Source organism: Asterias amurensis, chromosome 3 (assembly GCF_032118995.1).
Source record: "Asterias amurensis chromosome 3, ASM3211899v1".
NCBI lineage: Eukaryota > Metazoa > Echinodermata > Asteroidea > Forcipulatida > Asteriidae > Asterias > Asterias amurensis.
The window spans coordinates 4,922,264-4,939,663 of NC_092650.1; the positions used below are offsets into that span (position 1 = coordinate 4,922,264).

The 17,400-nt window shown below is 39.9% G+C and overlaps 1 protein-coding gene across 2 annotated transcripts in view; it reads right to left on the minus strand.

The window, feature by feature from the left end:
• Positions 1–17,400, minus strand: part of LOC139935274 (HEAT repeat-containing protein 3-like) — a 23,842-nt gene continuing 6,442 nt past the window's right edge. Inside the window, exons 5-18 of one of the 2 annotated variants that reach the window (XM_071929787.1) lie at positions 16,075–16,184; positions 15,690–15,833; positions 14,613–14,761; positions 13,489–13,539; positions 12,998–13,097; positions 9,937–10,031; positions 8,417–8,479; positions 7,732–7,814; positions 6,212–6,342; positions 5,620–5,708; positions 4,930–5,073; positions 4,030–4,206; positions 2,138–2,268; positions 1–1,418 (exon numbers count right to left, since the gene is read on the minus strand). In XM_071929787.1, the coding sequence (XP_071785888.1) occupies positions 2,170–2,268; positions 4,030–4,206; positions 4,930–5,073; positions 5,620–5,708; positions 6,212–6,342; positions 7,732–7,814; positions 8,417–8,479; positions 9,937–10,031; positions 12,998–13,097; positions 13,489–13,539; positions 14,613–14,761; positions 15,690–15,833; positions 16,075–16,184 (1,435 nt within the window). In that variant the 3' untranslated portion in view covers positions 1–1,418; positions 2,138–2,169. Of the gene's footprint in view, positions 2,269–4,029; positions 4,207–4,929; positions 5,074–5,619; positions 5,709–6,211; positions 6,343–7,731; positions 7,815–8,416; positions 8,480–9,936; positions 10,032–12,997; positions 13,098–13,488; positions 13,540–14,612; positions 14,762–15,689; positions 15,834–16,074; positions 16,185–17,400 lie in introns of both variants that reach the window. The other variant, XM_071929786.1, reaches the window with a different exon arrangement.

Below are 17,400 nucleotides of genomic sequence, written 5' to 3' on the forward strand. Positions count from 1 at the left end.
CTTAGTAAAAACGGGATTTACAACCAAATTTTCATGTGATTTTCAGGATAAGCAAACAACAGATGAATGCCAGTAAAAAGCAATATGCAACAAATTAAAATTTGGTTGGTAATCTTGTTTTTTATCAAGGAAGAAATTTCAAGCTAAGCAAATTTTTGTGCTTATAGGCTTTATGAAATTGGGCCCAGGACACTGTGTATCAGACAGGAAGATACTGTTAAGCGTGTGAATCATTGGAACTCCCAACCGATGGCCCGTCTGACAAAAATGTGACATCAGATGAGCTTCGTCTGACAGTCTGTCCAGGATGAATTTTGACCCCTAAGTCGTATCTCGGTGTCCATTGACTTTGTGTGTACATCCAGGTTATTTTAATTTCAAACACAACCTTTTGACAATTTAACTTGTATTTTATTGTACATGGTTTTAGGAGATATGATCCATGACCTAATTTCATAAAGCTGTTAAAGACACTGGACACCTTCGGAATTTGTCAAAGACCAGTCTTCTCACTTGGTGTATCTCAACATATGCATAAAACAACAAACCTGTGAAAATTTGAACTCAATTGGTCGTCAAAGTTGCGAGATAGCGTGATTTCAGATGCTTGATTTTGAGACCTCAAGGTCTCAAAACCAAATTCAAATATTTTAGTGGAAAATTACTTCTTTCTCAAAAGCTACGTTATTTCAGAGAGAGCTGTTTCTCACATTACTTGTTACCAAGTAATTTTTTATGCTAACAATTATTTTGAGTGATTACCAATAGTGTCCAGCGCCTTTAAGCAGAAAATATTTATGAGCAAATTTCTTTCCTAAGCAAGAACTGAGTGACCGGTTGCAGCAATGTTAACTGTATTGTAGTCTAGCTAAGAAAGATTTGTTTTTGTGCTCACAGGTTTTATACAAATTGGGCCCTTGTTTACACAGACAGGACGATAACATAAATAAAACTATTATTGTCAAATCATTAAAAACAAATAGAGAGCAAATAAAATAAATGCCTGAGCACCGAAAACAATTTAAAACAAATTAATTATTTTATTGGTAAACTATCAATTTTGTTTTTCATTATTGGAATTTGTTTTATCGATGTGTACAGTAACATTCAACACAGCACCCCACCTGCATTATCTAAGTGAGTTTTGCTAAGCCAACAAAACTGCTTAGACTAGCACAAGAAACAAGGCCTAATTTCATATCTCTGCTTACAGTGAGTATCTGTGTTTACTATGTTCTCCATTACTGCTTACAGAGTTAGCACTTAGATCAAAAGAAATACTGGTAGATATTATAAGTAAGGGGAGGGGTTCACAGTGTGACCTGAAGGCCGCAGATTATTAGTAGTACATGTTAAAGACAATGGACACCTTTGGTAATTGTCAAAGACCAGTCTTCTCACACGGTGTATATCAACATCTGCATAAAATAACAAACTTGTGAAAATTTGAGCTCAATCGGTTATCGAAGTTGCGAGTTAATAACGAAGGATAAAACACCCTTGTCACACGAAGTTGCGTGCTTTAAGATGCTTGATTTTGAGACCTCAAATTCTTAATCTGAGGTCTCAAAACTAAATTCATGGAAAATTACTTCTTTCTTGAAAACTTTGTTAATTCAGAGGGAGCCGTTTCTCACCACGTTTTATACTATCAACCTCTCCCTATTACTTGTCACCAAGTAAGGTTTATGATAACAAAAGGCTTTGACCTGATCATTTTTACCTGAAGGTTGAAATCCTCAACTTTCCCCCGCCCCCATCCCTCTCTATCTTCCTTTCTACTGATTAAAGGCACTGGAAAATCTTTGGTAATATTGGCAAAGACCAGTATTCTCACTTGTTGTATCCCAACATATGAATAACAAATAACAAATCTGTGAAAATTTGAACCCAATTGGTTATCACAGTTACGAGAAAATAATGGGAAAAAACACCCTTCTTGCATAAATTGTGTGTGCTTTCAGATGTCTAAACGGGCTTTAGGGCATGAAGTCTTTTAAAACTCGAGTGAGACATGACCTCTTTCTCAAAAACCAAGTTACCTAAGAGAGAGCCACTTCTCACAATATTTCACAATATTTTGTACTATCAACAGCTCTCCATTCCTCGTTACCAAGTTTTTATTTTGAGTATTTACCGATAGCGTCCAGCGCCTTTAATCCTTTGCATCTACTGGCTGTCCTTGTACTTGATGAAACGCATGAGGTTGTGACGAGCATTAATCACAACTGGCAGGTGCTCCCCAAGTGTATTCTTCCCCTGACGTAGCTGCAAAGATCAATTCCAAAGAATTAATTTTCAGTCGCACAACATCTGTAAACAGTATTGTCCAAAGGCCCACACTTCGTGTATCTTAACTTATATACAAAATAAAAAACCTGTGAAAAATTTAGGCTCAGTCGGTCTAGGAGTCAGGAGAAAATAGCGGGAAAACCCACCCTTGTTTCCGCACGTTTCGCCATGTCAAAAAAAATCTGTTATTCTCGATATCGAGAATTTATAATTGTTTTAAAGTCACCTGGAAATAGAATTTTTTTTCTTTCAAACATAAGAGTATATGTTTACGAACATCAAAACATTTTTTTTAGTAATTGTTTGTCACGATTTATATGTTTAAAAAATATATAAAGTTGTTTGGGGGGCTGACTCCGCCTACCCCTTTTGTGACGTCAATCGAGGCAGACTTTGCCTGCAATGCGTATAGTAAACACACGTGCAAAGTACTTGTACGTCCAAGTCGTGAGTTGGTACATTTCAAAAAGTGTTTTTCTGCATTCAGCAGCAATACACCTGGTCGGCATTGCCGGAAAAAAAAAAAACAATTTTTTTTTTTGAAACGTACAAACTCACCACTTGGTCCGTACATGTACTTTGCAATTGTGTTTACTCTACGCATTACAGGCAAAGTCTGCCTCGATTGACGTCACGAACAGCGCCCTCTCGGGTCGGGGTCTACTCTTAAATTTGTGAATAACATAAGAACTGATTTTTTTAAACCTTAGTTAACTGTTTATTCACATTCCACTCATCAAAACACATATATTAGTGACAAAAGCTTTATTTTGAAAAAATACCACTTCCAGGTGACTTTAATGTTTTCTCAAAAAGTAAAGCACTTCATGAAATAATATTTCAAGGGAAGTCTTTCACCATTACCTTCTGTAAACCCTGCAAGTTATTTGTATATCTGTGAAACTTGAATTTTTTTTCTGTTCAGGAAATGTCCAATGGCTTTAAAGGAAAACTAACACCTTCATTGTCTTATCGCGTGCCGTGGCCAAGTGCATCAGACTCAAGGTCTGGTGGTTTAAGTAATATCAGGGTATGGGTTCCAATCCTGGTCGAGAGACTTGTGTCCTTGAGCACGACACTTAACTACAATTGCGTCTATTCGCCAATGGGTAAATGGGTACCTGTGTGGGCAAAGATGGCTCTTATGATTGATTTACATGTAGCTTAGTGTGCTTCACAATTGGAAGCACAGGCTGTTTACACACTAGGGAGCTGAGATGGGTTCAGGAATTAAATGAATGGGAATTTTGTCAATATCTTTGTCAGGGGTGTCAGTCGAAACTGCCATACAACAGGGGATCACTAGACCTTGTGTTGCATGTCAATGCCTAGCAGTTAAGAGCAGCGGATTCAAGCTCTGATGTCAGATCAGCAGAGTGTGGGCTCGAGTCCCGGTCGCGACACTGGTGTCCTTAAAGCAAGACACTTAACCATGATTGCTTCGTAGAGTTGGGGAGGTAAAGCTTTCTGCTTTACCAGCCAGGCTTCTGATGGATGATACTCATACCTACGTCCGTATGGACTGTAAAGGGGGGTAACCCTGTTTTAGTCCCAGGAGTAGGTGCTAAGACCCCAGGAAAAATGGTTGATTGAAGCCCACACCTTGAAGTGGCCTCCAGGCCTCATGAGTCTAGTGACTTAAACAAATATCAAGTAATAAAACTACAAGGGAAACTGACTGGGTAAAGTCAATTCAGTATTTGGCAAAATGGTTACGATTTGGTATCAGATACTTACCCTAGATTTTAGCTGTGGAACAATCTGCTTCAGTTTGGACACCAGTCCAATTTTCACGGCGACGGCATCAGCTACTTCACCATCACCAAACGAGTCAAAGATGGCGTCCAGAGCCTCTGCTGTCACCCACAGGGAATTATCTTTCATTGCAACTGTAGTGAGCTGGGTACCAACCGCCTGTAAGAGTTCACAATTATAAAGTCCATCAGCATACATAATAACTATTGTGGCGTGTCATGGTCGAGAGGTCTAGTTCACCGAACCCAAGCTCTGGTGTTGTCAGCAATATAGTGTGGCAGGCCTGTATGCTATGTTTTTAAAAGAACAAGTAACATCAGGGTATGATACAAGACGCAAATTATTTTGTGACTGTTTTACTCCTTTCTCAAAAACTACAGAATCTCAGTTAGTAATATTTGAAGGGAAGGTTTCCACTATCATTATCTTCAAACCCTGTAAGTTTAATGTAAATCTGTGGACATGTTGAAAAAGTACCCGAATCCTTTAAGGACACAAGTGTCACAACTCTTAAAACCCACATTCTGCTGATCGGGAACATCAGAGTTTTAATTCTGTGCATCTAATTGCTAGGCCACGACACTTTCGCTTGTGTGCAGTTGTGTCACCATACACAACCCATGCAGTTGAATAGTTTGAAATGGTTTGTCAACTAAAGCCCGGATAATACTTTCTGCGAATGCGATACGAATGTTGATGTCACAAATTTGCAATGAAAAATTCGCAGCAGTTCAACTCAGCTCAACTCACTTGCGAACATCGCTGCGAAAGGAGGGTTGTGACGTCAAATTCACGTCAAATTTGCTTCGCGTACGCATTCGCATTAAGTATGAACCGGGCTTAACTGGATCATATGACCAAGAGTAGGAAGCTTTCACTCACCGTCAACAGTTGTTCAGACTCTGCCTTGGTCGCCAGCATGCTTCCTATACTACCCAGCATACCTACAACATTGACTCTTATTTGTTCCGATGGGGAGCCCTGCCCCAAAGCACACAGTTTTGTCAAATGCTGCTCACTCATCGCCTGCAAAATACAACAATTTCATTTTTTCTTTTCTTAGAACAACCACAACACATAGAGATAGATTTTCTATGTACATAATGTCATTGCATACCTACATGTACATGTAACTAGTGAGTTTCTCCACACTATGCTTGGAAACAGGTTAAAAGTAAAAAGCTAAAAAAAAGCAACATATACAAAGAAGGGAAAAAAATAAAAATATCTTATAAAAAGTTCCTTATTTCTCAGTCTAAACATAGTTTTTAAACCATTCTTCTCCTGAAGTTTTAGTGCACTTCATCATTGTCATTTCGTTCAGTAGTTTGTTTGCCTGTCTGTCTGTCAGTTTGTTTGTTTCTTCCTTGTACATGTATTGTCCTAAGCATATAAACTACCTTGCTTATTTTGGACCTTCTCCCGCTAGTTTATTCTTATTCTTGTATGCATTACAATGCAGCTCTGTAATTTGTGGAAATGTGTTGGAGAAACTAATATGAATTTAATTGAATTGAGCGAAACTAAAAGTGACGAGACCAGAGACAAGGGACAATCGATGACCAAACTTACATGAGGTGCGTGTTTGCAAGCAGCCATTTTCTGCAACACAGAGCGAAGAGCACTTGTCAACGACTCCACTAATTCAGCACCAGCAGGTGCTAAAGCAAAAAACATAATACAAAATGGTTGATGAAGTTTGAAACAACAAATAAAAAATGGGTAAAATTCTGCTGCAAAACTCGGGAAATGATTGAAAATGAGGTGAGAAACATTGTCGTATTATACACTGGACACTATTGGTAATTGTATAAAAGACCAGTCTTCTTACTTGGTGTATCTCAACATGTGCAGAAAATAACAAACCTGTGAGAATTTGAACTCAACTGGTGGTCAAGTTGTGTGCTTTCTGATGCTTGATTTTAAGACCTCATGCATGAATCAAAGTGTGTTGAATCGGTTTTCAACTAGTGGTTCAAACCCACCGAGGCCTGGTTCTTGATAATTTACTTTGTCTCTGTAAAATTATCAAGTCCAGGCCTCGGTGCGGGTTCAAACCACTAGCTGAAAACCTTATCACCACACATTGATTCCCTTAGTAAGCGGCAGATAAATGACAACATTTAGGTGGGAAGGTGAAGCTGAACGCTTTTGTTGACTTTACCTGGGTCCATCAGAGCAAGGAGCTTATCCAGAACTAGCGTCAGTGCCTCAGGTCCTCCGAGAGACTTAAGGTCCATGACTGCAATCATGTTCTGGAGACAAAGAAGGGCACGGCTCTGAACACGAAGCAACCTGATGAAGATACAGAGAGACAGAGTGAGGGGGGTATGAGGTTTGGACAGAAAAGAAGTAAGGGTTATAAAGATAAAGAATAAATTTCCCTTGCACAAAGATAATTGACAAGGTAACAACTGGTTCCATTTCCTACACGATTGATTGCGTTTGGGAAAATTGCTGATTTCGAGAGATATGGTCCGAGATGTGTACAATCAGGGTAAGGTGATTTTTTATTGACGTACTGACGTTGAGAAAAGAGTGTGTTTGGCTGGAATGATGCTTCTAAGGGAAGTGGGCAGAAATATTCCAGACGTCTGGATCTGAACGCAGCTGATGCCAATATAATTTGTAAGCACTGTGTTTTCCACTAGTTTATTAACTGTGGGGCGACAACCAACATTGGGGCGAGGTAGCTCACTTGGTAGAGTGCCTGCATATTTATCCTAGAGGTGCAGGTACAAGTCCCGCTGTAGTCAATTTTGTTTATTGTTCAACTCAAAATCATTTGGAAATTCTTATGCAACACTTTTGTGTCATTTGAAACAGCTGTCTGAAATTTTAGGCCAGCGGCTAGTGTTGTAGGCTTCGACTGCGGTCTCGGCTTAGTTGTCAATTACGAGTCTTGGTGAGTTTGAGCCCATTTTGAGACTACCAGCCAAACTGCAATGTACTGGGCATTTATTGTAATCTTCGCAAGTTCGATGACTGATTGAGCTCAAATTTTTACAGGTTTGTTATTTTATGCACATGTTGAGATACACCAAGTGAGAAGACTGGTCTATGACAATTACCAATAGTGTCCAGTGTCTTTAATGATTGCCCAAACGGGAGCCATTCGATGCACCATTTTTACACGTTGAAATTGGCTATAAAATCTGAAAACCAAACCAATAAATTTACGTTTTTTATCAATATTATTTCTGTAATACCCGGACGGCCATATTTTATGTGAAGGCTAGTCTTTGACGATAAAGCCACTAGACACTTTCGGTAAACAATATTGTCCAAGGCCCACACTTCGTGTACCACAACTTATATATAAAATAACAAACCTGTGAAAATTTAGACTCAATCAGTCATCGGAGTCGGGAGAAAATAACGGGAAAACCCGCCCTTGTTTCCCCACGTTTCGCCGTGTCATGACATGTGTTTAAAATAAATCCGTAATTCTCGCTATCGAGAATTGATATTGTTTTAATGTTTTCTCAAAAAGTAAAGCATTTCATGGAATAATATTTCAAGATAAGTCTTTCACCATCACCTTCTGAAAACCCTGTAAATTATTTGTAAATCTGTAAACTTTGAATTTTTTTCTGTACCGAAAGTGTATAATGGCTTTAAGCAGCTCCATCAAACCAGACTGGGGTAACTTGTTGTCAACAACGCAGCGTTTGAGTGACTTACCCTTTGAATAAAGCTTTCCCTCTGTCATTAGAAACAAGGGCCTGCAGCATAGTCCTATCTGGGAAGGCACACTTAGCTAACACCTGAAGAATGTGAAGGGGGAAAAAAGGGGAGATTTCATACGAGAACTCGACAGTACCGAATACTACTGGTTACACTTATCGCTAAGAGAAGAGGGTTTGCCTCAGTGTATCTGGCAGTGGCAACCAAGTATGCTGCATCACCTCGTAAGCCTGTATCAATAGACCGATCCAGTAGGCTCCGCCCACGACGCACGTGTGAGCTAGAACACGTGGGGTTCTCCAATGCCTTTCTGCATAACTCTGCTGCACGCACCAAGCATACACGCACGCATGTCAGACCTTATTTCTGACCTTCGTTGCGCTGTGGTTGGTCAATACGCAATGGGGCGGAGCTTAATGGATCAGTCTATTGCATAAATCAAAAGCTGCACAAAAATGTTTCTCTTTATTCCAGCACTTTGAGTACCTTACAAACACGATATAAGACTCAGGTAGTACTATTTGCAATAATGAAGGATTACAGATAGGTTCGGATTTCACAGGAATTGTGAACGAGGTGAATTTTTCTGCTCTGCAATAAGAAAAACGGCATATCTGGTGCTGCCGAGTTTCCTTTTCCCTTTTCATTCCATACGGTATGAAGTAAGAATTGAATGATGTACCTTGTCTGGGAGATTGTGGCTGACCAATGCTCCATGTATTTCATCCGATAGGCAGAGAGGAGACTGCGGAATCAAATCAAGAAGTAAAAGGGGTAAAATGGTCCTTTGCGGCAGTGGGTTACTGAATAAGGCTTTCACGCAAAACAAAAACCCACTATATATTTCGCAGGAATGAATAAATGTTATGTCGGAACATACTGGAGTCAGAGCAAAGGAGTGTCAAAGTATAGGGACAATGCAATGAAGGTTTTTATTTCTTTCCTTTTTACTGTGCAAGTCGTCGGATACACAAGGCTTGAAGGCCACTTTAAGGTTTGGGCTACAATTATTTTGTTTTTTTTCCAGAGGCCGTTGCCACCTACTCCTGGGGCTGAAACAGGGTTACCCCTTTTACAGTACAGTTGTCTGAACATAAGTGTAGGGGTGCGTGGCAACATAGGGTGTCAGAGGTCTGCCGAAACATAGGAGTGACAGAACATAGCGCTGTTGAAACACAGGGGTGTTGGCTCATATGGATGTCTGAACATAGTGCTGTCAGAACACATGGGTGTCAAAATATAGAAGTGTCAGAACAAAGGGCTGTCACAAGATAGGGCTGGTCGAACATAGGGGTGTCGGCACATAGGGGTGTCAGGCACTTAGGGGTGTCAGAACATAGGGGTGTCGGCACATAGGGGTGTCAGAACATAGGGGTGTCGGCACATAGGGGTGTCAGAACATAGGGGTGTCGGCACATACATGTAGGGTGTCAGAACATAGAGGTGTGATCAGTGTTGTAGGCAATGTGGGCGGTACTGGGCGACAACATAGGGGTGTCTGAACATTGGGGTGTTGGCTCGTATGGATGTCTGAACATAGGGCTGTCAGAACATAATAGGTGTCAAAATATAGAAGTGTCGGAACAAAGGGCTCTCACTTGACAACATAGGGCTGGTCGAACATAGGGATGTCAGAACATAGGGGTGTGACCAGTGTTGTAGGCAATGTGGGCGGTACTGGGCGGGCCTGCCCAGCACTCTGAGCAAAACACACTGTTACCCCTAGCAAAGACTTTCCCTGATACCAAAATATTGTACACCATTTACTGATCTAAAACACTACATGATAACGAGTATCAAATGCCAAATAGAAAGAACACAACCAAATGGCCATATTATTACTTATTGCAATGGCCCTGTAATAATAATAATAATAATAACAATAATAATAATGGAGACTTGCATAGCACCTCTATCCGCCGCGAGCAGTGCTCATGGGGCTGCTCTTCAAAAAACAACCATTACCATAAACAGTTTGGAAATCTGGCATCATGCCTGAAATTTGCATTCCATCAATGATGTCCCCATAATTGAACATGAATAATTTTGTTTGATTCACATGCCCTTGGTGGACTTTTTCACAAAATTTGATAAATTGCCACTCGCTAAAATTGGTCTACATTGTAGCTACAACCCCGGGCGTGACCAATCACATCTTCATGCCTGACAAAAAATAACACCCTTGTTTTTTATTTGACGTACCAGGAATGGGACTTCCTCCATATCGGTAGAGTCATCCTGAAGATCGTCACTGCTGCTACTACTGGATGCCATATCCTCCCAATCATCATCTTCATCTACACAAGTACAAGAAAGCAGAGTACAAGATTCATTATGAAATATAAGTCAAAACGATCATGACGTAATAAAGAGAAACTAATCCAAGGATAGTATTGTGTTAAACCCCTTAGCCATAAGCATAGTCAAAACTATCATGGCGTAAGTGACAGAAACTAACACAAGGATAGTATTGTGTTAAACCCCTTAGCCATAAGCATAATCAAAACTATCATGACTTAAGTGACAGAAACTAACACAAGGATAGTATTGTGTTTAACCCCTTAGCCATAAGCATAATCAAAACTATCATGACTTAAGTGACAGAAACTAACACAAGGATAGTATTGTGTTTAACCCCTTAGCCATAAGCATAATCAAAACTATCATGACTTAAGTGACAGAAACTAACACAAGGATAGAATTGTGTCAAACCCCTTAGCCATAAGCATAATCAAAACTATCATGACTTAAGTGACATAAACTAACACAAGGATAGTATTGTGTTTAACCCCTTAGCCATACGCATAGTCAAAACGATCATGACGTAAGTGACATAAACTAACACAAGGATAGTATTGTGTCAAACCCCTTAGCCATAAGCATATTCAAAACTATCATGGCGTAAGTGACAGAAACTAACACAAGGATAGTATTGTGTTAAACCCCTTAGCCATAAGCATAATCAAAACTATCATGACTTAAGTGACAGAAACTAACACAAGGATAGTATTGTGTTTAACCCCTTAGCCATACGCATAGTCAAAACTATCATGACGTAAGTGACAGAAACTAACACAAGGATAGTATTGTGTTAATCCCCTTAGCCATAAGCATAGTCAAAACTATCATGACTTAAGTGACAGAAACTAACACAAGGATAGTATTGTGTTAAACCCCTTAGCCATAAGCATAGTTAGAACTATCATGGCGTAAGTGACAAAAACTAACACAAGGATAGTATTGTGTTAAACCCCTTAGCCATAAGCATAGTCAAAACTATCATGACGTAAGTGACAGAAACTAACACAAGGATAGTATTGTGTTAATCCCCTTAGCCATAAGCATAGTCAAAACTATCATGACTTAAGTGACAGAAACTAACACAAGGATAGTATTGTGTTAAACCCCTTAGCCATAAGCATAATCAAAACTATCATGACTTAAGTGACAGAAACTAACACAAGGATAGTATTGTGTTTAACCCCTTAGCCATACGCATAGTCAAAACTATCATGACGTAAGTGACATAAACTAACACAAGGATAGTATTGTGTTTAACCCCTTAGCCATAAGCATAGTTAGAACTATCATGACGTAAGTGACATAAACTAACACAAGGATAGTATTGTGTTTAACCCCTTAGCCATAAGCATAGTTAGAACTATCATGACGTAAGTGACAGAAACTAACACAAGGATACTATTGTGTTTAACCCCTTAGCCATAAGCATAGTTAGAACTATCATGACGTAAGTGACAGAAACTAACACAAGGATACTATTGTGTTTAACCCCTTAGCCATAAGCATAGTTAGAACTATCATGACGTAAGTGACAGAAACTAACACAAGGATAGTATTGTGTTAAACCCCTTAGCCATAAGCATAATCAAAACTATCATGACGTAAGTGACAGAAACTAACACAAGGATAGTATTGTGTTAAACCCCTTAGCCATAAGCATGTTCACCCCATTTAGCGGATATCCTCGTATTGGCCCTTCATTACTAGTAATAATAATAATAATAATAATAACAGGTATTTAGAAACACTCCCCATAGAAAACTATATCACAGCGCTTACAAAAACTGAAAATGCACAACAAAACAACAAACACTTATCGAAAATGCTACATACACAATGTTGGAAAAGCATGAGAAAAGAGAAAAGCTTAAACAGGAAAGAGATGTGTTTTCAGAAGTTGTTTGAATTGGTCAGTGGATTTACTGACAAAAGAGATACATTACATGTATAAGGCACTTTATCTAAACCTTTCCAGGAAGATGATTTGTTATCCCTCAACAAAATATTGTGCATTCTGTATAAACTCCAGGAAAAGATTTTAGGAAAGTTCTTGTGGCCATTTGTTTAATAAGGGAATAAAAGGGTAGCGACGACTTCTTTAACGGCCATTTCAAACCGGCAGGGTCATTGCCGTGTGAACCTTTATCGCACGGCAACGACCTTGCAAGGTTTTAACCGGACGTTTAAGAACGAGTCACTTCTCTTTTATTCCCATTCATAAATGCCTTTTTGGTTAAAAGGCGTGATAAAGTAAGAAACTGTGTAAAACTTTTCCGTTTCCAACGTGCTTGAGCTCTGTGCGCCCGTGTGCTGCACTGGTATAACTGAGACGCCTATTTCCGACAGTTTCCGGATTTATTGGTGTGCGTATAGTCTTGGTGCAAGACATTCTTAGTGCGCAAAAATCAGCGACAGTGGCCGCATCGCATGAACAAGAAACGTCTTGCACTGAGACTACCCGGCTATAAACAGAGTCCAGCTGGTCATTATCAACCATTTAAACACCCCCACATGACGCGCTCTCCAGCAAAAGGAATAGCGAAACTGTCTGAGGTATTTATGAATGTTGGTTAAACCGCACATACTTAGATTACTATCTACTGGGAGCCAGCAGTTGTTTCCAAATGGTTCTAGGAAAACCTTTCCACAAGTTATCTGGAATAAGTTTTGATGAGGCGCCTAACATGGAGGGTTTTAATGCGAGATGCACCACTTTTGCGAAATCAACATTTAGAACATCGTCAAATCAGCAGCACAATTGTTTTTCTCTGCTGTGTTTACGGAATAAGATTTTTGTGTAAGTTCAAATTTTATGAAAGCCAAGTCAGTGCCGAGTTGCAAGTGTAATCTTTCGAGTCAATCACTTTCAGGAAAAATGGCCCCTACAGGGTTTAAATTCAAGGGTGCACTGTAATCCCCCTATTGGTTTGAGTGTATGACAATTACCCCTTAATAAACTCACCCTCTGTGCAGCACATATTAGAAGCAACTTCTAGTGCCACCTGTTGAGCAGTTAATGCTGCCTCTACCTCAGCTAAGTTATCAGACAAGGTTTTAGGAAGCTACAAAAAACAACAACAAAAATGCTCAAAATAATTGTTAGCATAACAACGACTTGTTAACGATCAATGGAGAGATGTTGATATTATAAAACATTGTGAGAGGATTTTTCAGGATTTGAATTTGATTTTGAGACCTCTGCATTTGATTTTGAGGTCTCGAAATCAAGCATCTGAAAGCACACAACTCCCGTGTGACAAGGGTGTCTTTTCTTCATTATCTCGCAATTTTGATGACCAAATGAGCTAAAATTTTCACAGGTTTGTTATTTTATGCAAATGTTGACATCCACCAAGTGAGAAGACTGGTCTTTGACAATTACAAAAAGTGTCCAGTGCCTTTAAGTTAAAAGAGTTCCTTTAAGTTGGTTTTAAATCAATATTTAAACATTACCTCAACATCTGGCAGTTCATGTTCTGTAGCTGCTCCTAATCCATTGGTTACCTGAGCAACAAAAGTCACAAGAGAACAAATTAATGCAGATGTAGCTAGTGGCCTGACATTTCCACCCTACTAGAGTCTTTCTCAAGGGCTAAATTACACCACAGCACACAATAGACCGGTCCATTAAGCCCTGTCCCATTACGTATTGACCAATCACAACCCATTGCGCACACAAAAGTACGACAAATTAAGGTCCAACATACGTGCCCGTATGCTTGGCACGCGCGGCAGAGTTGTGCAGGTCGGAATTGGAGAGGTGCATGTGTTCTTGCTCACACGTGCGCCGTGGGCGTAGCCTAATGGATCGGTCTATTGTCTTTGAGCCTTCTAGAAAGACTCTGCTGGGTCAAAACATCAGGTCACTATTTTTTGCAGTTTGCATCAGCTACTCTTATTTTCCCAAGAAATTAATAAGTCACTGACCTGCTCTCCAAGTTTTACAACCAATTGGGAGTCTAAAACCACACAACTGGGCATAAATTTATCTGATTTTTGCTATATTTTACAAATACATAGGTTGTGTACACGCAAGTATTTTAACAGAAAGGCAATATTCTGAGACCAAAAGCCCAAAAGTTAGGGCAAGGCTCAAGTCATAGGTGTGTTCCTCCACGCAACATACTTGGCAGCACACGCTGTATTGACCCAATTCACTTTACGTCAACATCGACTAATCTTGGATGCGCCATATTGATGGGCAAAGTCACTGTGCGTTATTCAGTGAAGTGCGCATTTTAGGCGACGCAGCGTTTACACATAAACCTAACTGCCAACCAAAATGGTGAGCGTGGCACAGTCGCCACGTGTGACGTGCGTGCAAGGGGCCAATACTTCCAAGGAAGCTGAGATGGTTGAAGGAAAAAAATTAATTGCCCAGTGAAGCACCCCAGTCTTTTAGAATTCACCTTTATGGAGACCCTTTGTGTTTCGTTTCTGTTTGGTTCAGGGCATCCATAAGGAAGTGAATATGAAATCACAAAACCCTGTCTACACACATACATGTCAAACACAAGTCTAGTTTCTGTAATCCTCTTTCAGACAGTAATTCACACATTGAAGCTGAAAACCGTTACCTGACCATTCTGTGTCATCTCCGGAATGAGTTTGCTGATGGCAGAGAGTACGTCGGTATCGAGGGTGTGGCATAAAACTTTGACGATAGCTTGAATTGTTTGGTTTTGGGAAACCGCTGGTAGGTGACCCTTAATGTTGTATAAAATACCTGTTCAAGAGAAAATTTCAGACAAAGAGAGGTGAAACAATTATTGGGTTGGTCAGTAATTGCATCAAAGGAGTGAAGGTGTGAGGGAGGAAACAACAGACCTTGGCCGAGAGTTTCCACATGGCATCAAAGGGAAATCCTAATACAATAAACAGAACTTCGGACACTGACCATCCCCCACCCCTATTAGATATGTGGAATGGTCTAGTGTAGGATATGAAGGACGTTCACACTCTGAGCGTTCAAACAAACGGAAGTTCGACTCCATTACTCTTGAACTTATCAAATTACACTGGCTTCCAATCATGCAAAGAATCAACTACAAAGTCGTCATGCTTAATGTTTAAAGCATACTGAAAACAAGCTCCCACTTAAATCACGGACATGCTCCAAATAGGTTCCAAACAGAGATGACTTGCGATCATCAGCCTCCTGTTCACAACACTTTGTTGTGTATACGGACCCAGAATCTGGAGCCAACTTCCACAATACATCATAGATACCACCTCACTGCATACGTTTAAGACACTCCTGAAAGCTCACCTGTTTCAGGAGGTGTATCATCAATAACGTTTCTTCTGTTTGTGCCCATACACCAGCGCCTCAGAGCAAACTTTTGATTTTGGCGCTCTATAAATTTCTTTTGATTGATTGATTGATTGATTGAGCATTGAAAATGCAATAGATGACATCGACCATGCCATGCCACTATGGTGGGCAGGGTGGCACACTAATGAGTTTTAGCAAGGCTGTTGAAAAGGTTGCTTCAGGACATGGCAGATGGTTGAGTTACAGTGGGTCCAAAGCTTGTGGCCGATATGTGCAGATTTGTAATTTGTAAAAGCCACTTGCGGCCAATATGGTTTCAAAATGGCTTTATTTTCCTCGAAAACCAAAACACTCTTGACATAAAACAAGGTATTCTTACTTGCAGCTAGAGCCCTGATGAGTAAATTCTGCATGGATTCACCCTGGCTCATGAGGGCGCTCTCCAGTACGGGCAGTGCAGTCGGTTTGGTGAGCTCTACAGCAGTACCCGGGTTGTCTTCACTAACTGTTTGAAGACAATGAGCTGCGAGGGAAATAATATTTCAAATGAGCATGCTGAAGAGGAGTAGAACACGGGGGGCCGGGCAGAAATCTTAACTTCCCCACTCCCCAAGATCAAAACCATGCAGACATGGTTCAATGCCTCATGAACAGTTTTGTAATACAATTAGCTTGACCCCACACCAGATGTCTGGTTACTAGAAATAAATGTGAAAGTCTAATGATTCATAGGAACAAATGTAAAGAAAAGATTCACTATTTACCTGCAGTTAGAGCTAGATCGATGAAGGCGGTGTGAGCTTGCAGACACAGTAACGTTATATTGACAAGACTGTGCTGGTTAAAGATGTTAACTGCTGTACCACTACTCTCACTGTCAAAAGAAACATTATCACTCAGGTCATGACTTCCTTCAAAAATAAATTGCGATATTATCGAATACCGCTACATTTGTTATTTTTTTTTGCAACAAGAGTGTTTTCTTTTATTATTCTCTTGCAACTTCGATATAACCAATTGAGTCCAAGTTTTCACAAATTTGTTATTTTTTGTACAATACATCGTGGGTTAAAATAAGGGAATTGATGTGTGGTGAAGAGGTTTTAAACTAGTGGTTTAATCCCAACGAGGCCTGGTTCTTGATAATTTTACCAAGACAAAGTCCAGGTAAATTATAAAGAACCAGGCCTCGGTGGGTTTAAACCACTAGTTGAAAACCGATTCATCACACTTTGATTCCCATTCATAAATACCTTTTCGGTCAAAACATCATCACTTTTTGGTCAAAAAGTAAAATAAATGCAAAAAATGTAATTGTTCAATGATTTCTTTCAAAACAACACCCCTCCAGCTATGAAATGGTAAAGCCCTCCGCCACCCTCGGGTAAACAACTCCTTATAAGGGAATGCTGTGCGCGTCGTTTCAGCCGTTGCTCTCGACCAATAGGAATGAAGAAACTTACTGTCTTATAAGAACAGGTGCAAGGTCGCGTGTCACGCCCATGAATTAACACTTTTTACCGGTCATAAACAAAGGTTTATACACACCCACGGGACATGCTCTCCAACAATAGGAATAGCGAAACTGTCTGAGATATTTATGAATAAGCAATATCGCCCAAGCTTATAGTCATACATGACTACAATAAACATGATAAAAACTCTATTATGCACATGAGGTCATTGAAGTAGGCCATCCTCACCAAGAAGTCAAAGAGGGGTTGTTCATTGGCCAATCCTGTCCGTCACAGGCAAGCAGATCAACAAAATTATACAGTGCTAACACACATCGGTGTATGGGTAAAAACCAAAGAGTAATATTCTTTGTCCCTGATGCAAATTTAACATCTATTATATATCGTTGCGGTAACCACTGCAAAAACATAGGATTCGAACTGCCCCTAGCTAACGGGCAATCTCGGTAGTCTAGTTGGTAAGACACTGCCCTAGAATTGCAAGGGTTGTGGGTTCGAATCCCACGCAAGTAACATGCCTGTGATATTTGTACACAGGACTTGGAACGGAAAGTTTCGAGTATACAGTGAACACACATCGGTGTATGTGTAAAAACCAAACATTTATTTTCTTCA